The 23,250-nt window shown below is 44.4% G+C and overlaps 1 protein-coding gene across 1 annotated transcript; it reads right to left on the bottom strand.

Moving 5' to 3' along the window:
* Positions 1–65: 65 nt before the first annotated feature.
* Positions 66–16,303, bottom strand: LOC134969678 (protein phosphatase 1 regulatory subunit 3E-like). The gene has a single exon (XM_063945776.1). It carries the CDS (start codon positions 15,972–15,974, stop codon positions 14,907–14,909), a length of 1,068 nt encoding a protein of 355 aa, XP_063801846.1. The 5' UTR covers positions 15,975–16,303; the 3' UTR covers positions 66–14,906.
* Positions 16,304–23,250: the final 6,947 nt, after the last annotated feature.

The following is a 23,250-nucleotide window of genomic DNA, read 5'->3' as shown; positions in this document are numbered from 1 at the left end:
AACACCGCAGACCGATTGTGTTACTACAGTGGTAGTACTGCACTGTAAGAGGCACAATAATCACATTGAAACATAATAATAAAGATTTATTTAAAAATGCCATGTTGGTCTCACACCTCTCTTACATTTATATAGAAATATGGTGACCACAGTATTCTAGAACCAGCCCGGCAGAAGGTGGGTGAGACAAACTACAGTGAACAGCTCTGTATCTTAAAATGAAGCACAAATCTGCAACAATGGGTCACAAAACAGCGTAAAACAGTGCGAGAAAAAAGGCCAAGTGTTCCGCGTGTTGTTTATATCTTATCTTTTAGCCTATGTTTATGCTGTGCAATGTTTTCTACTTTTGGCAAGATGTATACCATGGGTCTTCAACCTGTGGCCCTCCAGCTGCTTTGGAACTACACATCCCAGCATGCCCTGCACACTTTTGCTATTAAGGCATGCTGAAACTGATGCAGGGCATGTTGGGATGTGTAGTTCCACAGCAGCTGGAAGGCCGCAGGCTGAAGACCCATGATGTATACTGTTGAGGTTTCATTAGTGTCTACCTGAGTGCAGATAAATATTTTCCTGATAATTTTGCACAGATATACCACACAAATATTGTAAGGCGCAAAATGACTGTACGAACACAAACACACATCCCTACACACACATACAGTCAACAAGAAGAAGATGTTTCATTGTGTTAATTACACAGATATGTTTAAGACGGCTTTATAGTGAACAGCAAGGCAGATGATGCATTATACATTATACAGCACGAGGTTCCCATGACATGTTATTACACATACACAATAAAAAACATTATATAGAAAGAAAACAAAAGATACATCCGGGTCACACAACACGGGAAATGCGGCATTTCACAGTGATAACGTCAGATCTACGGACCTCCCTGCTTGAGGCTTAATGCTGCATATTTGAGTGACCTCCTAACCTACACACAGCGCACCCTATTTACCATATGCACGCAATACGCACTGCAAAGTGCTTTTGTTTGGTTTTTATGCCAGAGTATCTAGATGCTCCGACCTGCACACATCAAGGTGCTTTAGAAAGAGGGCCTATTTTATGTTTGTACGCTATGGCTGGTGTTCATGCGAGTGAGCGATAATCAGCAGGCTGCACACGTGCCGCGACTGCACTGCGCATGCGTCAAGCTGCCGCTGCGATCCTGCTAGCAATGAGGATTTTATGACAGGAAGTGACTGTTTGGAGGTGTTAACGGGGAGTGGTTGCAAAAACACTGGCGTGTCATGGATGTTTTCAGGGGTTTATCTGCCGTCAGCTGCGAGCTCGTATGTGCAAAAACATGGCGCATGTGTCGCTACTGCTGTGTCCGGCGTGCGTACCCATAGGGCTACCCTTACACCCAATGTTCCTCGTTTTTTACGTATAGACTGTGAATGTGAGCGCAACTGAGAATGAGTTTGCGATCCCCCCTGGGTGGCAGCTTCACTTGCCAAGCCAGGACAATCGCACATGTACAAATAACGAATTAGGCCCAGAGTCCACAAAGGTGTGCAGAGAGGGCGAAAAAAACCTGACGAAGAGTAAACATCAACAGTCCCACCCCATACCACATTAATGCCACACTTTTCATTCATTGAAATTAACATTTTTCAATTAAAACTAGTCAGATGAAACTCATTCATGGTTTACATTAATCCTAAGAGTAAGAACACTGGGACTGTGAAGCTTTATTGTACATTAGGTTAAGTGCACCTATAAATTAGTTTCACCACTGAAACGCAGACAGCAGGCACCCACGCGTTTCATTAAGAAGTATAGGTCCTCTTGTTGGGTGCAAATGCCTGCGTGGTTCTTCATGCTAGAATATGCATCCTCCATCCACTTTATCTTACTTCACTAAATGTGCACATGTACAAACCTAGACTCTCAGGACCTGCATGAGATACACTGGAGGCCGCCATTTTGTTGACTGAATATTTCAGCCTATTAATTCAATAGCTCCTAGTGACATCAGCGAGGAACAAAGTATTGTAGGCAGCATAGACTCTCAGGACCTGCATGAGATACACTGGAGGCCGCCATTTTGTTGACTGAATATTTCAGCCTATTAATTCAATAGCTCCTAGTGACATCAGCGAGGAACAAAGTATTGTAGGCAGCATAGACTCTCAGGACCTGCATGAGATACACTGGAGGCCGCCATTTTGTTGACTGAATATTTCAGCCTATTAATTCAATAGCTCCTAGTGACATCAGCGAGGCACAAAGTATTGTAGGCAGCATTCTTATGAAGATGTTTGCTCCTCTCTGTGTAGGTCAGCAGGTACAAATTAAGATGGACGTCACTGCAAACATCAGCTACATTTCATTAAGGACTAATCCTAAAAACACACAGACATAAAACAGGCCGGGTAATATTATTGTATGTTACATATTAATACAAAAAAAATGAAGAAAACAAATCTAGGCCTTAAACGCCCAGCAGTTCCCTAAAAGGACACTAACGTCCCAAATATTCCTATTCAGGCAGAATAGTAATAACCTAAGGGGTCTGCCCCGCCACTGTATGGATAAGGTGTTTTGTCCCAATTCTGGGACAGACCACGAAGCACCTTTACCCGATTGAAGGACCCTCTTGAAGATTGCCAAAATACTCTGCTACCCACCACAATCTATTATGTTATATAGCCATATATTACTATAAGTAGTCATGATCAGCCATTTTTCCAACAAAAGAAAACATAATCCACTATAACAATAGTACTCTTCATTTTATTCTAGAATGTCACAGTGAATCAGCATATTGTGGAATATACAAAGACTATCATTTGATCTGATTTCACATATTGAGCCTAATGTAGAGTTTGCCACAACTGCACAAAAACTCAGTGCATACCTCCAGACCTGTCATCCCACCCACCGGCTGCAGAGTCCCGCATGGAGGGGAGGTTGGGAGGCCCACTCTCACCTGCTGTTCTGCTTAGCAGAGCAAGTGGTGAGTAGATGCCTCGCAGATATGACCCATCACACTGCCATGCCACCTTTAGAGACGTGCAATCGAAGGTCCCGATCTGAACTAGGGATGGCTATTGGTGGGTTATCCATTGATAGTTACCATTGATGGATTGCCTCAATGGTGTGAAACCATCTGGAAGGGAACCATTGATGGTTTCACACACCGATGGTCATATCTGCTTTAGTGAACCACAAGCTGCAGGTCAATCAGAGCTTGGGGGAAGAGCTCTGTGGGTGTCAGGACTAGGCTCGGTGTCCCTCATGCAGGTCCTCTGTAACATCGATGGTGGAAAACCATCTGGTCCTCCCCCATCGATAGTAAAAGTTGCTGATTTCAAATCATTCCTAATCTGAACTTCTCTAAAGTTAGGAGGTATGTAATACAATTTGAATTGACTAAAAAAGCTATGATTGCATGTATATGCAATGCTGTAACTATCATAAGGTACATACAGGCTGGCCCCGGTAGCATATGTTTCTGGTTTACGCCATACATATGTCCCATCCATGCCCGTTTTTATAACCATTTGTTTAGCTTGCAAATTAGGCGTTTGGTTCTAGGCATCAATAAAGCTTCACTAATACATCAGAGGCTACTCCACTAAAACACATTTACTTCAGCACCCACACAAGTATAATATATGCCAGAGCAATAAAGAAAGCACCAATCAGCATCAGCCGTGTAAGCACAATCAGCCAATCATCAACGACTGTACTCAGTATTCTCCCCCCATCCTACCTCTTCATGCCTATTATCCTCTAAGGATTTTTCACATTCTGAACTTGTGTAATTTGCTAAGTAAAATGGACACACAACTCTATTTTAAATGATGCCCAATAGGTGTTGTCCTCCACAAAATGCTTATCTTTGATTTTATTTATTCAATTAATTGCAGGCCCCTGACCAGCATCCCTAATGACCTAATGCTGAGTCAGGTGTAAGAGCAAAGCATAGGTGTGTGAAAAAAGGAAAAACCATGTTGTACAGCAGGTGGCGCCGATGTAAAATGTACAGAGAGATTTAGCGTTGGGAAGGGGCATGTCCCTTAGGTAGTCCCTCGCCCCTCCGGAAGAGTGTGCACCCCTCCCATTTCCTAGTGGAAAGAATGGGGAGAATAATACGGGACTCTGAGGAGGGAGATTTATATGGCAACAGCGTCATTTGGCCCTGTTCCACATGCAAACATGTGCTGATTCCCCCCCCCTCCCCCCACACACACACAAGGGGGTGGAGCCTAGTGATGAGAGTACCACAGTCCCACATAGCCGCTCACCTCCTTTTCCTCTCCAGGCTTCTTCTGCAGAGGAAACCGTCAAAGTAGTTAAGTACGCACCACCTACATTGCAACATGGTTTGTCCCAGCAGCAAACTGCACCTTTATTTGCCCTTAAACCTACTGTAACTCTGAGTAAAGCCCTAATAGAGGGTTCCTCTAATTCATTTACAAAGCTCACCATTGCTGTACATAAGTTGCCATTGCATACACATTTTATCCATTCTGGTTTGTGTGATATAACACCAATACTTTACATAAAAGGTATCTTGTTTACATCTGCAATAAACACACCAGGCTTTGGGGTTTATCACACGCACACATCTTCCTTCTTCCTTTATGCAGCGTAAAGAGAGGCTCAAGCACTTTTGCTGATTACTATCCATCTAGGGAGCGTCAGATGTTACAGGAAGACATACACCGTCTGTGATGCTGAGTGAACTTGTAAGGGAAGCACTGAGAAGATGAAATGTCAGGATTGCTTAGAACCAAGTGCCGTACTAATAATTAACGTGGTGTGTATATTTAAACCCCTCCCAATGCGGCTGATGTTGAGCGTGAACTCATTGGCAGACGGAAAATGCATTCCTTGCAAAGGTGCAATACGATCTTATGACGCACCAGTTGCATATATGCCAGGATCACGTCACACGTAAGTCAGATACACTGACGCCCTTTAAAATATTTGTGTTGATAGCGAAACATGCCTTCGCATTTAGATCTGAATAAACTTGAAAAAAACTCTTTCCGTCTAGTATCAAAAATAAAGTAGCTCACAAAATCATATAATATATATATATGAATGAGCAATAGAAAAAAAAGCCCCAATCAGCTTCAGAGATGAATCGATAATCAGCCAATCAGACTGTTAATCCTGGTGACTGTCATTATCATTGAGTACATGCGCGAGAACTCTGGCGGAGGCCATTTATGCGGCTTGGCCAGGTCTATATGTGTCTCTGTGCGGGTCTGTATCTGTTTGCAGGCTCTTACTGTACTCTATGTTAGAATGCCCCTTCGCTGCTCTGCAGTCACCAGTGGTTGCAAGTGACAAATTGCAGCAAATCTGCATATATGCAAATGCTTACGGCCTGCTTAGTGGGTGTGACAGGAACCTATTTGCATTTTTTACACTACGCAAACTGACAGGAGTCCAGGTCATAAGACATGGCAAATCAACCAATGATGTGCTATTGGATTTGGCATAAACACTTTTTGAAGCCATATTGTTTATACTGAAAGATGTGTCCGCACCGACACAGAGAACAGAACGGGAAGCTTGTTCTGTGGCAGCTGACATACTGTGTTGCGGTCATTTCCATGATAATGAAGATATTACTCTGAAAGGTCTGTACACATCATATAAAAATAAAATACTATTTGTAAGTAACCATAAACCGTTAAGGTAGGTATTTGTCACAGGAAGAACATGATAAAAATCTGCCCTGAGGAAATTACGTGGGGTTATAGATATCTATAGCAGCTGTTACAGGAGACGGTACAAAGGGGATCCGGTTGGGATCCCGACAGTTGAAATATGAAATACCGACACTGCTTGGTCACAAGACCGACACGGAATCCCAACAGCCGGGATCCAGAACGACCAATTGCCGGGCCGCCTGAGAGGGCAGCCGCAGGGGGCATGGGGGTGTTAGGTTTAGGCTGCCGGGGGAGGGTTAGGGTTAGGCTACGGGGAGGGGGGATGCCACGGTCAGTATATCAGCCCCTGCAAAGAATGCTGATTTCCTGTGCCTCTAGTGGCCTAAACCCATGTCTAGCCCCTCACACAGGCTACAGGGGCCATGATAGCGGGTGTGAATTAAAAGATTGCCAGTATATGGACAGTCAATAATAGGACGGCACCAGATTGTTGACAGCCAAATGGGTTAAACGGTTGACAGGGTCAATGGGTCAACATGCATAGAAAGGTCAACACTGTTTTTGTTTTGTTATTTTAACCCTAATCCTAACCCTATTCCTAGTGCCTAACCCTAACCATACCCCTCGTTCCTAACGCTCTATCTGGTCCTTAACCATCCCCTTCCTCTGGCTAACCCTAACCCCTAACTGTCCCCTCCGGCAAACCTAACCCTAACCCTCTCCCAATCCTAAGCCTAGAAATCATTTAAAACCACGTGTCGTCCCTTTTGGTGTCTACCATTTGCATGTCGGCCCTTTTTTAATCCGTTGATCTTTTGACCCTACTGACCTAAGCCCATGTCGTCCTTTTGCCTGTCGACCTTCTGACCGTGTTGCCCATCTGGTATCAACTTATTGAGTGTCTATCTTCCATCAGGATACGCATGTTAGCGCCCTCTGTGGGTCACAGTAGCTAATTCACTTCTAGAATTTATAAATAGACTCAGCAAATAGAAACATAGAAACATAGAATTTGTCGGCAGATAAGAACCACTTGGCCCATCTAGTCTGCCCCTTTTTTTTTTTTTTTTATATTATTTTTATCTCTAACCTTATTTGATCCTTATTTCTTTGTAAGGATATCCTTATGTCTATCCCATGCATGTTTAAATTGCTCTACTGTCTTAGCCTCTACCACCTCTGCAGTAAATAGAAATAGTACATACGTTATGGATTTCACTATCAATGGCAAGCTTAACTTTCTGCAAAACTACAACCAATGCTTTTTTTTTAACTATGAAAAGACCAGACAATGTTGTCATTGTCAAATCTGACTTTTACAATTATAAGGTGCTCTCAATAGAGAGAAACCATGTCCTGCAACAATAGCACAGTCTCTAACACAATGACAGTTTTTACACATATTTACACACGATCCCTTACTTGACCGCACTGAGGTCAATGGGTCACAGCAATGCAGCAGGCTTATATACACACACACACACACACACACACACACACACACACACACACACACACACACACACACACACACACACACACACACATGCAGACTGCAACTATTGGCTTCTAGGTTTGTTGGCATGTATAATAGAAATCAAGGCCAATCCCAAACATGTTGGCTTTAATTTTATGTTTGTAGATATCCGCGGGATGCGTCCGTATTCGAACTTGCGTCCACATCATAATCAGCCCCATAGTGGTGAACTGCGCAATGACACAAACTGTACATTATAATATTAGTATAACTCTCTATATAATATATTAATATATATCCAAATAGATGTTGTTCTGTTTTAAATAATATAACAAAATATTATTGTCAAGGGTACAAATCTTATAGTTTCTGGTGGTTGAATATAATAAATATACTTTGGTGAAAAACTATCTTTTTAATTTGTACGATAAACATTATCTAACGATTACATCCAGATGTCGCAATTTTCCCTACGTCTTTATATGTAGCAACTGAAACATTCATACCGATAAGTCAATGAAAAGTTTCCACGTGCTTCATTTATTTAAATGGCATGTACTGGTTTGGAAAATACCAGGCAGGCTATATAGCGTAAGCATTACTGGCATTGGATTTGGTGAGCACCAGATAATAGCCGGTGAGAGCAGCAGTAGTTATGTAACAAAGGGTTAAATGTATGAAGCTGTGATAAGAGTGGAGAAGTTGCCCATGGCAACCAATCAGCTGCTCTGTATAATTTTATAGTATGCAAATTATAAATGTTACTGCAATGCTGATTGGTTGCCATGGACAACTTCTCCACTGGCTCACTTCTCCACACTTATCACTGCTTCATACATTTAGCCCAAAGAAACAACAGACAATAAGTAAAAAACAAAACCTTACTAAAAATTGTTATTATTACATCATCTGCATTAGATGATGCCTAGGGCCAGATTAATGCTTGTTGGGGCGCCGGGTAACTAAGTTGTGGGGGCCCCTCCCCCCAAAAATGGCCCTTTTAAGCCCCACAATATGGTCACAGTGCCCCCACTTTCTGTATGCCACGCAGTGCATCCCCTTTTGGCCCCTCACCCATGTCCCCTGAGTATACACCACACTCTGCTTACAGGGAAGAGCGGCTTCTGAGTCCCTAAAAAGGCGGCACGGAAGTGTTGTGTCACATGACGCTGATGAGGGAAGTTTGGAGCCGCTCCGCACTGCATTCTGTTTCTCTATATGCAGAATGCAGCAGATCCCATCCGGGAATAGGTGCTACTGGGCACCTGTACTCAGCAACTGCGGGGTCAGACTGACACTGTGTAGGGGCCCCTCTGCATCTGGGGGCCCTGGGGCAACTGCCCCTGTCGCCCTCCCCTTAATCCGACTCTGGCAATGTCTTATAATTCTAGTCACTAAATATAAGAAGAACATAAAACCAATTACAAAGCTTAATAGACAAGAAATTCTAGCGGAAACTTAACTTCAACAACACAGTCATCAGGCGAGTTTATCAAGCCTTGGAGAAGGAAAAAGAGGAAAAGCTGCCCAGTGCAACAAATCAGTCATTTACCTAGCAAAGTCTTTAAATGATGGTTACAAGGGTTGATACATCTCCCCCTCAATATCGAGATTAAAAACAGACAGCTGAACCACTATTCTTTTTATGCACTCATCAAATATAGATGATTAAAATCAACAAAGAGACAAGAGATAACAGGTAAACTTCAAAGACTATCAAATAAAAAAATGTTCATTTTTTTTTATTTGCTTTTTTTTTTTTTATTCCCCAGCAAAACAATTTTTTTCCCCCCCTCTGCATGATGAGGAAGTATAGTAACTGCACCGGAACGTAGGCCTAGATGACAAGTCTATCTGGAGCTATAGATAGTGGCGTTATATATAAGTTCCTTTTTCTAAAAATAACAGTGATGCAGGTTTTGCTCTTGTGGACTTTGCAAGATGCCTCTAGTACCAGTGACGACGGAACTTGCGAATCACAAAGAACACCTAAGCTACATGCAGACAGCAATTGCAAAATATAAGGAAAAGTGTTGCTTTGCATAAAAATCAGGGCACAAAGTGTATCGTAAAATATTGAACAATATCTGCATTTGCTTTGATAAAAAACAGACATGAACCACTTAATCACGGAACAGGTGAAGGTAACGCATCCAACTTAGCTGTACAAGGATTGAAAGTGAAACATTTCCTGTTTACAGCAACAAGAAAACTCACCAAGAAAAAAAAGTGTTAAAAAAAAACCAGCCAAATATAAAATGATATAATTTCACTCAATACAAACATGGCAATGAAAACAAGAACTATTTGTACTACAATTGTCAATCCCTCTTTCACACCTGCATTGCATGTCAATATCTACTTGATGATCAAGTGATGACCTTCCCAAGCCTGGAAAAGCCTAAGCTCTTGGGAATTCTATAAAGAAGCATCCACTAAACAACTAAGCAACAGAATTGAATACTAAAGAATGAGGTTTCTCTGCCTCTCCTAGAATCCTAATGAGATGTCGCTGTGCCAACACCAAGCACTAGATGTAGAACGGTGAAATTACTGAATGTATGGGTAACACCACTTGAGCATAAATAACTAAATAAAAAGTACAGTGTATGTGCTTTCTGACACAATAAATAATAGATAGAACATATCAAGATATGTAGGACTTTCTTTTTTTTTTTTTACAAAATGAATACTTGGGGCAGAAATTAGCAGCAGCAATTAATCCCCCCGGAGCTATCCAATTAGCCCCAAAGTCTCAGCAGGTCGGAAAAAAGACCCAGATAACTCAGGAGTTAACGTGTGCCACGACCCTGTTAAAACTCAAATCTGTGAACTTTTCACGGATTCTATGTGTTAATGCCTGTTAACCCATGTTAATGCCCATTAACAGGTTAAGTTAACAGGCGTTACCGAGGCTATCGGGAGAAATCAAAAGTGCAATTGAATAGCCCCTGGTGTTAAAGCTCGAGGCTACCTCCCAGTTTCATGTTAACGTCCGTTAACAGGTTACGTTAACAGGCGTTAACAAGGCCATTGGGAGAAATCAGGAGTGCAATTCAATAGTCCCTGGTATTAAAGCTCGAGACTACCTCCCGTTTTCATGTTAATGCCCATTAACAGGTTAACAGTTGTTAACAAGGCCATCGGGAGAAATCAGGTGTGCAATTGAATAGCCCCTGGTGTTAAAGCCCAGGGCTACCTTCCGGTTCAATTTACAGTGGATAATTGAATTCCCCCCCCTGAATATCACTTCCACTCCTACACAGTGGGTGAACTGTAGCAGGATCATAAACATGTTACCACAGTTCACCTAAATATTACATTTACAGATTAGTGACATTGTTATCAAACCACTGAGAGACGCAACCAACAAACCAATCAGCGTCCAGCAATCACTGATCTAGCACTCTATAACACGACAGAAGCTGTCTCTCTGGAAGGTTTGATAAATCTCCCCCAAACAAACATAAAATACAGTACAGTGAGGTTACATCTAAGTAGCAGCGTTATTTCTTAAAGTTGTAGCTCCTTTTTTTTTTCTAACAAATAATTTTAATGTCTATTCCCAAGATAAATTGTTTTGTTCCCTTCGAATCCGTTCACAAGTACCACTTAGCAACGTATGTACAACATGCAACAGACACAACATGACAAATCCACCCACATCCAATTTTGCTAGAGTGTCAAATATACTAGAGATTATTACAAGAATTCCTGACAATCGTCATTAACGTCACGCTAGATCCTGACAGCTGCTGCTCGCGGTGACGGCGGGGGGTGCTGAAAGCCAGTCGGATAACTGAATATCAGGAAACGTGTGAAATTACGTATCTCTGTAACCTTTCCCACTGCCTGCCTACGTGCGGTTCTGTACATGATGCAAAGGAGACTGCACAAGGACACTGGAATAGCTCAATTGTAATCAGGCAGTACAGCAAGACAATATCTGTGGCAGGGAATAACTTTCTAAAGGACAATGTGCCCTCCCTCTGGTGTGATCTATGCTGCTGCAGATCAGCCGGAAATAAGACAAGAACAGTACAGAAATTATTAAATACATGACTGAAGAACTCGGCAGCAGCAGAAACAACAAATACTGTAGGTTCCTCTGTCTGTCCCCACCCCTTAATCGCTGGAGACAATTCTAATCTACAGTAAGACCATCCCATTCATTAGAGATCTTCTTTTGTTTTATGTCCTTTATGTGCTCCTTAAAACCGAAGAGCATTTTGGAAGTAAGGCAGAAAAAGCAAGCAAGATTGCATCTGGAACAAACCACGTTGCCATGCAAGCGGAGGAAATACATTTGTAATTTCTCTGTGCAGGGTAAATACTGGCTGCTTTTGCATGTAGCCCACAAACGTCAGACAGCTTTATTTTTACACTGTAATTTAGATTTCAGTTTGGACACACCCCAACCCAATCTAAAGGGCCCTACACATTGGCCGATCCGCCGCCGAGCTGCCCGATGGCGGATACGGCCGACGGACGACCCGGCGGCGGGGGCGCAGTGACGGGGGTAGTGAAGTTTCTTCACTCCCCCCGTCACCCGGCTCCGTAGCAGTGCAGATCGTCCATATTGGCCTGCATGCACAGCCGACGGTGGACCAGCGATGAACGAGCGCAGGGCCGCGCATCGTTCATCGCAGGTGACTCCACACTCAAAGATATGAACGTTATCTCGTTCATTAATCAACGAGATCGTTCATATCTTTGAGTGATGTCGGCCAGTGTGTAGGGCCTATAAATCTCTCTGCACATGTTACATCTTCTCCACCTGCAGTGCAGGATGGTTTTGACGAGTAGCTTGCTTTTTTGGTTTGCTTCCACATCGGAATAGCCCCCATGTATAAGACATTGATTTTAATGGCAATGCAGGTTCTGTAAACAAACAGAGGAATTACTGCAAAACACCAAGGGGTCTATTCATGAAGCAGTGAAAATGAGTGGAGAAGTGAGCCAGTGGAGATGTTGCCCATGGCTATCAATCAGCATTGAAGTAACATTTATAATTTGCATACTATACAATTGTACAGAGCAGCTGATTGGTTGCCAGGGGCAACTTCTCCACAGGATCACTACTCCACTATTTTCACTGCTTCCTGAATAGACCCCTAAAGCCAGTACTCTTGTCCAGTAAAATGCAGTATCTGTAAAATGATATATTAAATTGTAATACAGGGCGGTAAACTGCTTGCTACAAATGCCATGGGAAAGATTTACTATTCCGCAGTTTGTCGTAGCCGCCGACAATCGGCGGATTGGACTGATGAATTTAGAGCAGCAACAGACAAACGTTTTTGCCTGTCTGGTTTAACATCAACGGCGGCTTTGACAAACCGCTGAATGTGAATCTAGCTCCATGTTTTTACAGTCATACAGTGTACATAGAAACTCGCCTAATTTGTAAGAAAAGTAATCATTGTGAAAACCTCAGATTTTTGCATCCGTTATTCTGACTCCTCTAAGTTAGCGTCTAAGTAGCTGCTATATGTTTTAACACATTTCTCATACTTTTGTGTCAGTGCTTCCCTCTATTTATTGCAAACATGCAGTCACATTACCGAGCACTATCAATCCCTACTACAGTATATCGCAGGTGTTGCAATGCATAGTGCCTCCCCAGGAGGTCTATTCATGAAGCAGTGAAAAGAGTGGAGAAGTGAGCCTGTGGAAAAGTTGTCCATGGCAACCAATCAGCTGCTCTGTATAATTGTATAGTATGCAAATTATAAATGTAACTTTAATGCTGATTGGTTCTTCTTCACTGGCTCACTTCTCCACAGTTTTCACTGAATAGACCCCCCCAGGAGTCTTATATATCCTATGTTTTATCCATATCATTCTTAGGGGTCTATTCATGGAGCAGTGAAAAGTGTGGAGAAGCTGGCCATGGCAACCAATTAGCATTGAAGTAACATTTATAATTTGCATATTATACAATTGTACGGAGCAGCTGATTGGTTGTCATGGGCAACTTCTCCACAGGCTCACTTCTCCACTCTTTTCACTGCTTCATGAATAGACCCCTTAAAAACAAGGTATACTTTATAAAAATCATACTTTTGGTCCGTAACCCGTAATAACACCTACAAAAATGCAACGGACCACATAAGTCAAACCAGTGAAATAATAAGTTGGACCTAACTGTATATAGTGAACACATCCATGGTAAATTGTACAAACACTGAGGCTGCTGTGTAACGAATAGTGAACTGTGGTAAAGATAATACACGTCTGTCGTCAGCCCACCTTGCTAAGCCTAAGATCTAAATATAAGTCCCATTGTGAAGGACGGCAGAGAGAAAGGCTAGCCCACATATGGAAGTAGACAGTGCAGAATCTGTAAATTATTCAGAAGTGACCTGTTTAACACAGCTCTGCTCTCAACCCAACTGCAGAAAAGGAGAAGCAGTCGTGTACAGGACATGTAACACTAAATAATATATACAGGAAAAAGTTACAGGCAAAAAAAAAAAGACATTTGTGCTGCAGGTGCAGCTTCATATGCCAGAAGAAAACCATAACCACAGTACATACAAACTGAAAAAATAAAAATAAAAATTCATATGGGAAGGGGATTACAAACACCCTTATGTCACAAAGTGGAGAATGTACAGATCATTTTCATCAGTAACGTCCTCTTTGCCATATGGGTAAGCTAATAGCACGCCCACATAGGCAATACAACATATTGATTATGTCACAGGCAAAACGTGAATGTTTAGTTGAATCACTGTACTCCGGCACACAGAGGGTTAAAGTGCCCTGGTGGAAGAAAAATAAAATGAAAAGCACCTCACTACTAGAGTGGTGAAATCTGCACCATGTTGCTACACTACCATGCTGTGGGAATCTATAGAATGGTCATTAAGGTCTACCCGCCACCTACAGTATGCTGTGCAGCCAGCACATTTTATGCTGAACCACTAATCAGGATAATGCAGCCTATCAATGTACAAGGAGACATCTCTGAGCCATGAGGTATCTTCTGCCTCATGCCTCAGTGACATCACTGCTTCCTAAACTGAATATTGGCTCAGCCCACTGTATGTGGGTGGCAGGTAAGTCAATCCAAAATGAAACACCAACACCACTGAGGATCTGAAGAAAATCATATCAAGGGAAATGCAGGCAGATTTGCTTCCTATAAATTAGAGTTTGAGCATGGATAAGCCTGGACTGCTGAGAGAGGCAGCTGTGATCCACAGCCAACAAGAAGCTGGAAAATGGGTCATTTATGGGCACTTGTCTTTGTACAAAGCTCTTTCTCTTCCAGAGAGTTGCCACAATTATAGATTATTGAAGGTTGTGTGTAATCTTCATGTCAACGCAACCTGAGCGCTTGGTGACTATAAATGGATTCTCATCTTGAAAGGCAATATTAGGTTCCTTTAAAATGTACTACATACCCCATATTATTGCATTTTGATCTTCCATTTCAAATAAACTGCAGCCAAACTAGTATGAGCCTAATTTTCTTGGTATACTGCAACCTAACACCCGGCGGTATTGTGTCTGGTACGCCATTTGTTGCACATAAACCACTAGAAGTTTTGGAACCTCTTATTAGCAGACACTAAACTAAATAAGGAGTCCCCTATTATCTCACTAAGAATATCATTTACAGTAGCTTAATTGAATATTTCATTGGATCCTCATATCCCTCTTCGAAGCCTCGTTGACCTCACGCCTTACCGGTGACCCCCATCTTTGTGGCTCTTCCATGTAGCATGGAAGGCTAGCTGATCCTGTGCTTTCCCCACCTACCCCCACCGTTATATAAAGTGGATCCATGCGTTGTCAAATTCCTTTGGAGGGGACATGGTGGCCTTATGACTCTTGACCTTGTAGTTTTCGCCCTCATTGTTATCCCAGTACTCTGTCCCACAAACTCTGTAGCGAATGGCGAGTTCCAACATCCCCTCCTTATTCAACAAGGCTGGGCAGAGCAGCTTAAAGGAGAAGCGGTCCGTATACCTATCGCTACATCCCCGCTGATAGGTGGCCATCACCTCGGTGGAGGTGGTCCAAGAGTCCATGGTGTACCTGACCACCACCTCCTTCTCATAGGACAAGTTGAGGACTCTGAGATCCCCACTGATGCAGAAAGGGTCGGTGCTGAGGCTCTCCAGGCACACTTTGCGCTGCCTGACCAGGTCCGTGAAGTCAGGCTTGGTGCCCGGGTTGGTGAAGAGCGGCTCTAGGCGTGCGCAGTTGGGCGACGGGCGGAGCAGCAGCGCGCTGAGCTCCGCCCCCGCGGGGCACGCCTCCCGGCAGCGCAGCCCGGCCAGCACGTGGTAAGGGACCCGGGGCACCTCCGCGTCGCTGAAGTGCCGCACCGAGGTCAGCTCCAGCCCCAGGGAGTCGGCGAAGCGCACCTCTTTCTTCCTGGGGGCCACCACCTCCAGGTGCCTCCGCTCGGCAGGCGTGGGCAGGGACTTGGCTCTCCTGCGGGCAGTGGGGCTCTGGGGCACCAGGTTGATCTCCCTGCCCCGGGTGAGGGGCTTGCTGGGCTCCTTGCTCTTCTCCACCTCCACCTCGTGCTCCTCTTCTTCCCCGTCAGTGACCTCCCCATCCTCCGGGCTTTCCCCGTACAGCACGGCCGTGCAGCTGAAGTTGCGGGGCAGGAGGTGGCGGTGGGTGGGCATGGTGTCCATGCACCCCGGGCAGCTGCGGGCGCTCTCCTCCTCCTGCTGCTCGCTCTCCCGGCGGCTGCTGCTGCATGAGCGGGGCGCTGTGTGCTGGACTGGATGCTGATGCTGGGGCTGACGTGTAGTGACGCACATAGCATCCCTGCAGGAGCCGGCCCTGGCGATGGAGGAGGCGGCTCCCAGCATCATCATCGCCGGGATAACCCTTTGCGCAGCGGATGCGCTCTGACGCGTGCACGGATGCGCTCCTGCGCCCGGGGTGAGAGAGAGAGAGGGGGTCACTCCGGCCCCTGTGACCGCACCGTGGCCGTCATTCCAGCCTGAGCTGCTGCTGGGGAGGGAAGGGCTGCTGCTGCTGCACTCCTCATTTATCCCAGGCACTGGAGGCAGCGCCACCTCCCCCCGTCACTCCTCTCCCCTCCATGCAGCCAGTGAGCGGATCATCAGCCCTGGCACTGCTGGGCGGCTCTTCCCTGTGCCCATATGCGCCGGGTTACCCACTCTCACAGCCAGCCTGCCATGCCAGCACGACGCCCCCTCCTGGGTGAGACATCGCTGCACAGTGTACGTGTGTTCCACACTGTGTGTCACTCCGCTTTATACAGCAGCAGGTATTCTGCAAACACCAGATACAGAATGAGATCCCGATTTTTTTATACCCTCACACCTTAGTAAGGTCAGGTGCGAGGGTATGAAAATGGGGATCACCATTCTTGAGGTGGGTACACACTGGCCGACGGACCTGCGATATATCGGCCGTTCAAGAGAACGGCCGATATATCGCGGGTCCGTCGGCCAGTGTGTACGGCCGATACGTCTGTGAACTTCGTCGTTCACAGACGTATCGCGTCGGGCCCGCAGCACAGCCGACGGCCAATATATCTACCGATATATTGGCGCGTCGCTGTGTGTGTACGGACGGGCGGCCGACCGCCCGTACACATGCTGCGACAGCCGGCGGTGATTGACAGCTGAACAGTTCATGACGTCAGTGGCCGACAGATCGGGCAGTGTGTATGCTCAACACACTGCCCAATCCGTTCATAGATATATCTGCCGATCAATTGATCGGCAGATATATCTATCAGTGTGTACCCACCTTTACTGCCCACCTTTCCTACAGTGAATCATCATGACTCACTAGTCATTGGAGCGCCTTATACTGGGGGGATTTCCATGTGTCAGCGCAAGCGAGACAATTTTAGCTAATTTATTTGAGCTCTTTCGGGGATATTCGGAAAACATGACTTGTTGGTAGTGATGAATTTATGAGACGCGTGCAGGGCCATGGGTGCTGAGGGAGAGAATACCTATACTCAGTGTCGGACTGGGGCATGAAGGGGGAATTCTGATATAGGGGCCCATGCTTAATGGAGTTGCCAGGCTCCAGTAGGGGCATGGCCAGACACCACAGAGGTTTGGCTAACCATTACAGATTACATCAGGCATTCCCAACCGCGGTCCTCAAGGCACACCAACAGTGCAGGTTTTAGTGATATCCAGGCTTCAGCATAGATGGTTAAATCAAAATAACTAAGGTGCTAATTAAGTCACCTGTGTCCAAGCCTGGATATCATTAAAACCAGGACTGTTAGTGTGCCTTGAGGACCGCGGTTGGGAAACACTGGAGTACATGTTCTGTGCCGCTTGGTAAATATATAATAAACCATATTCTTGTGAAGTATAATGTAACATAAGTACAATGCATAATTTTTGTACACTAGGATAGAGTCTAGAACCTGATCCCTAGAGGAGGAGGGCCCACAGGCAGTGGGGCCCACTGGTGGTTTCCCCTGTGGGTCAGTTTGACCTTGCCTATACTCCATTCGGGTCTGGGACTCAGGATAGACAGCAAAAAGGTCGACAAACCTTAGGTCGATGCCAATTGGTCGACGCACCTTAGGTCGACATGGGCAAAAGGTCGACAGGAAAAAGATCGACATGGAAAAAGGTCAACATGAGTTTTTTTGGGGGGGGTTTGTGTCGTTTTCTTCGTAGAGTGACCGGGTATCCCCAATTAGTGCACCGCGTCCCCTCGCATGGCTCGCTTCGCTTGCCATGCTTCGGGCATGGTGCCTTCGCTTCGCTCGGCACAGATTACCGTTCCAATCGTAGTCCACGTGGATCGTTAAGTATGAAAAGGTTCCAAAAAAGAAAAAAAATCGTGAAAAACTCATGTTGACCTTTTCCCATGTCGACCTTGTTCCTGTCGACCTTTTGTCCATGTCAACCTTTTGTCCATGTCGACCTAAGGTTTGTCGACCAATTGGCGTCAACCTAAGGTTTGTCGACCTTTTTGCTGTCGATCTGGAGTCCGGATACCACTCCATTCATGTATCAATGTTACTACTACACCATGGGGGTAATTCCAAGTTGACCGCAGCAGGAATTTTGTTAGCAGTTGGGCAAAACCATGTGCACTGCAGGGGGGGCAGATGTAACATGTGCAGAGAGAGTTAGATTTGGGTGTGGTGTGTTCAATCTGCAATCTGATTTGCAGTGTAAAAATAAAGCAGCCAGTATTTACCCTGCACAGAAACAAAATAACCCTGCAGTGCACATGGTTTTGCCCAACTGCTAACAAAATTCCTGCTGCGATCAACTTGGAATTACCCCCCATATATACTGTAAGCTGTGAGAATCTTTACACCTGCTGAAGGGGGCATGAAAGAGTTAATCTTGCAGGCGTCACTTTATAGCCATCAATGTTAAGCCATGTTTTGTAAGCTTCCAAATCTCTTATGATTTTTATAGCCCCAGATACATGCAATACACATTCCTGAGCATAATTACCTGTGCTTAGCAATAAGCTGAAGGGAATTCCCTATTTATTAATATGTAACCCCTTTTTACTAGCGCCTCCGTGGGGTTACCTATAAATAATGGTACAGAGTGCCTCCACCCAAGCTGTGTTAGGGCTAGCTCGGGAAAGCCCAGAATAGGAATGGTGAATTATGTGATTTTATTATATATCTTACTAATAGTACAGATTAAATTTCAATCTCACCTTATCTAATTTCTTCTTTCTTTCTTTCAGACTTGTCCAAGGAATTTTCTCCGCAATCGCGAACTACTGGTAAGTACAGTAAATCTGAAGACTACACCCACCACACTTTTTGGTTTTAGTATTTATCTTACTTCAATGTCATCACAACTTCACTTTAAACATTTCAATTCAAATATACATTTGATGTATACAATAGTATATGCATGCAATACAAAAAAACATATTAAAACCGGTTATAAACAGAAAAAACCAAAACCCCAAAAAACCAAATGAGTATCATTAGCGGTTACGCTCAACCAGGATACCAATTTTTAGTATAACCGTCCCTTCCCTATTAGGGTTGAGTTAGTTGGTGCACACGTTGGGGCCCATTCGATTAATTTGCCTGTAAGTTGCGTCAGTGTTGAGGATCCGGCTTTTGATATCTCAATTTTCTAACGTTTCTACCTTTAGGATATTATCCAATGTATAATAGGTTCTCCAACCGGAATCTGTCCCGATAAGGGTCAACAATATCATATATCCAAAAAACCGCTATCAGCAGTTACCGTTGGTGATCCACATGGGCTGACACTTCACGTAAGGATGAATGGGTTTGATGGGTCACTATACACTACACTCTCATTAGAGCTTTGCACCTCTATATATAGTGTGGAATGAGTTCAATAAGTCAGTTCACTTATAGTGTCCTGCCATTAAAAAGGCAATATCTAAATTGGCAATGTTCCACGACCTATTATATAGGTAGATATGGCATCCCCAAAATCGTATATGAGTCTTTCGGTAGTGTCAGCTTTCCCTGGCTAGGGCTCTTTATAGTATATCCTATTCTCTAATACTGGTATCCAGGGTATCACTCTGCTGACCACTCAGATGTCGCTCTGGAACATACTACACTCATTGATGACTTGAAAGGGGTAGTATGTTAGTGGCTTGACCTCTCACACTGTTGGCAGAATTTCCCTCCATGACTCATGTACCTATGGGTGCATAATTTGTATCAATACAGCCAGTTCCCTGGGATGCAATGCTAGTTCCTCTCCACAATATATTATCTCCCCATGAGCTAAGCTGCTCTAATTACTGTCACTGACACGGCCAAGGAGAAGGGGGGAGGGTTCTATTGAAGCCTCATTATTATGGGAGGCATCCTAGCATGTACTCACACCTCCTTGCAGGGAGCCTATCGATATTTAGCCTCCGTCACACAACTCCTCCCATGGAGCGTCTTTGCAGCAAAAGTCGGGTGTAGAGCGTCCTTCTCTTCCCCTGGAAGCCGGAATACCCGCAGCGGTAATCACCCTATGTTTAAAGGACGGTGTCCGGAGTGCAGGATCCCGCTGGCCGGGTACCACGCCGATCACGGAGGTACTTCACAGTCCCAGCGCCTCACACACAGCTCTCTCCCGTCCTCTCTCCTCACAGTCCTCCGCTGCGCCACACACTTGCTCCCCTGCTGAGCGGCTCGTGCGGCCGCGCTATCTCAGTCTATCCGTTACCCCCTGCACCACCTCAGCGGCGCGAGGGCTTCCAGAACAGTCCAGGGAGTACCCTCGTGCCATACAATTCCCAGCAGTACATATAGATAATATATATATACATTATTATAATACAATTTACCAGACATATACAGCTGAATTTGAACAATAAATTACCCTCCATGTATTCACTAACACAGCGTTACATTCTCCCCCTGGTGATTGGCACTTCTGGAAGATTTGAAAATCACCAATTAATTAAAAATAATACAGGTTCATCTATTAGTTACACACCATATAACCAAAATACGGCCATGACCTTATCACATTAGAATGTATTAACAAAGGAACTTCCGTTGGAGTGCCTAACTGTTCATAAGTTAAAATTGTTGGGGGTTTCCTAATTCTTTGAGGTCGAGGTGACATAGGTAGTCCTTCCGACCCTACTTCTAGACCACCGGGGGACTCATTGAACGATTCAGAGTCTTCTATTATTTCCCAACTTTCCTCTGTAATTTCCCTTGTACTGTGCTTATCGCTCTCCTCGGAGTAGTGACTATTCATCTCTGGAGCAATCTCCTCCCGTAAACAGTCTTGATCTTGATAAAAACATCCTGATGCATATTCATCCCCATTGTCATTAGTCTCAAGGGGCATTATATTTCCATTACCCTTATCACTGTTTCTCCCTGAGTAACCCCCCGTCTCACTCAGAGGACTGTCACTTCCGATATCCTCCCCCCACCGTATATCTTGACCAATGGGGAGTAGATGTTGCCTATGATATGTTACCAAGGATCCCTGCCCATCGATCCGTGCCAACTGATAGGCTGGAATGTTAGGCAATTTTCTCACTACCATGTATGGCTCAGTTCTCCATCTATTACTCAATTTGTTTTGTCTGTGCCCTCCTAACAGCTGTATCAATACTCGGTCACCTGGTTGTAAACACTGTTCCATTAATCCATGGTCGAAATGTCTCTTATTCTTTTCTCCCATGTGCTGTGATGCAGCTTGAGCTATCTGATAAGCATCTTTCAGCTGTTGTCGGAGTTGTTTAATATACTGAGAGTGTGAGGACCCTACAGCATAATTAATCTGGGTCCCTAAACAGACATCAATGGGAAGCCTAGCTTCACGCCCAAACATGAGGTAGTACGGTGTAAATCCTGTGGCCTCATTCCTGGTGCAATTATAAGCGTGCACTAAGGTGGATACATATCTTTTCCATTGATATTTTCTTTTGGGTTCTAGTGTCCCAAGCATATTTAATAGTGTCCTGTTAAATCTCTCTGGTTGAGGATCACCTTGAGGATGATAGGGGGTGGTACGGGATTTTTTTATTCCACAGCAGTTGCACAACTCTCTAATTAGTAGGCTCTCAAACTCTCGGCCTTGATCAGAATGAATCCTTGCTGGTAGGCCATAATGAATGAAAAACTTTTCCCATAATGTGTGGGCAACTGTCCCTGCTCTCTGATTTGCTGTTATATATACTTGAGCATATCTGGTAAAGTGATCCGTTATCACCAATAGATGACTATCCTGTCCATCAGGACCTTTCAAAGATAAAAAATCGATACATACTAACTCCATTGGCCCCGAGCTGCTGATGTTCACTAATGGGGCGGATTTGGGGTTAGGTAGTTTTTTTCTTAGTATGCAATTACCGCAAGTCCGACAAAACTGTTCTATTTCTTTGTTCATAAATGGCCAGAAAAAACGATCCGCCACTACTCCTTGCGTCTTATCGTATCCCAAATGACCATGCTGATCATGTAAAGCGGTCAGTACCATTTTCTTATACTGAGTAGGTAAGATCAACTGCAATTTACTTCGTCCATCACTCTTCCGCCCAGTTCTATACAGCACTTCCTTCACAATCCTCAGCTTGGGACGTTGTCTCCATAATAGTTTGGAAGCAGGGGACAATTTTGACCACACCACTGGAAGATGAGGATTCTCGAGCAGTCTCAATATAGCCATTATATCAGGGTCCTCTCTTTGCGATGTAACCATCTGTTCCCGGGTTATTTTATCGAATCCCTCCAATTCAATACGATTTAACCAACAGAAAGATGGGGGAATGGCCTCGGCGGATGCTCCAGTGTACAATATTGCAGCCGATTCATGATGTCTGTTAACACTTATATGTTGACATAATCCCTTAACAGCAGCAGCTGGAACTTCAACCCACTCCTCTTCTTTTACAGATCCATCCTCATGATTTAACCGGGATAGCGCATCAGCATCTTGATTGTTAGCCCCGGGGCGATATTTGATGGTAAAGTCATAGTTAGTCAATGCAGCCAGCCACCGATGGCCAGTAGAGTCCAACTTTGCGGATGACTGTATATATGTCAACGGGTTGTTATCCGTTTGTACTGTAAATGGTACCCCGTATAAATAATCGTGAAATTTTTCACTCACAGCCCATTTGAGAGCCAAAAACTCTAACTTATGGACTGGGTAATTTCGTTCACTTGATGACAATCCTCTACTAATATATGCAATGGGGCGTAACTGTGTCCCATGTAGCTGATACAACACCCCCCCTATACCCTCAAAAGAAGCATCTATATGGACCTCATACGGTAAGTCTGGTTGTACATATGCCAGGACAGGAGATTTGGTGAGACTATCTTTGAGTTGCTTAAAAGCTTCCTCACATAATGGGGTCCATCTGTCACCAAAAGGCTCTCTGGGCTTATAATACATGGGTTCTCGCTCGGATCTATTATGAGGTGATCGTTTTTTTACAGGGGGATACCCGCGAGTTAACTGCGTCAATGGTTGAGCCACTATAGCATATTGTGGCACAAATTTCCGATAATAGCCGCAGAATCCAAGAAAGGATCGTAGATCCTTCAGATTTTCCGGTCGAGGCCAGTTCTTCACCGTCATCACTTTTTCCGGATCAGTAGAAATGCCTTGCCTGCTCACAATGTGCCCTAAATATTTGACAGAGGATCTACAGAGTTTA

The sequence above is a fragment of the Pseudophryne corroboree genome, chromosome 11 (genome assembly GCF_028390025.1).
Source record: "Pseudophryne corroboree isolate aPseCor3 chromosome 11, aPseCor3.hap2, whole genome shotgun sequence".
NCBI lineage: Eukaryota > Metazoa > Chordata > Amphibia > Anura > Myobatrachidae > Pseudophryne > Pseudophryne corroboree.
This window is presented reverse-complemented; position numbering and strand designations above follow the sequence as displayed.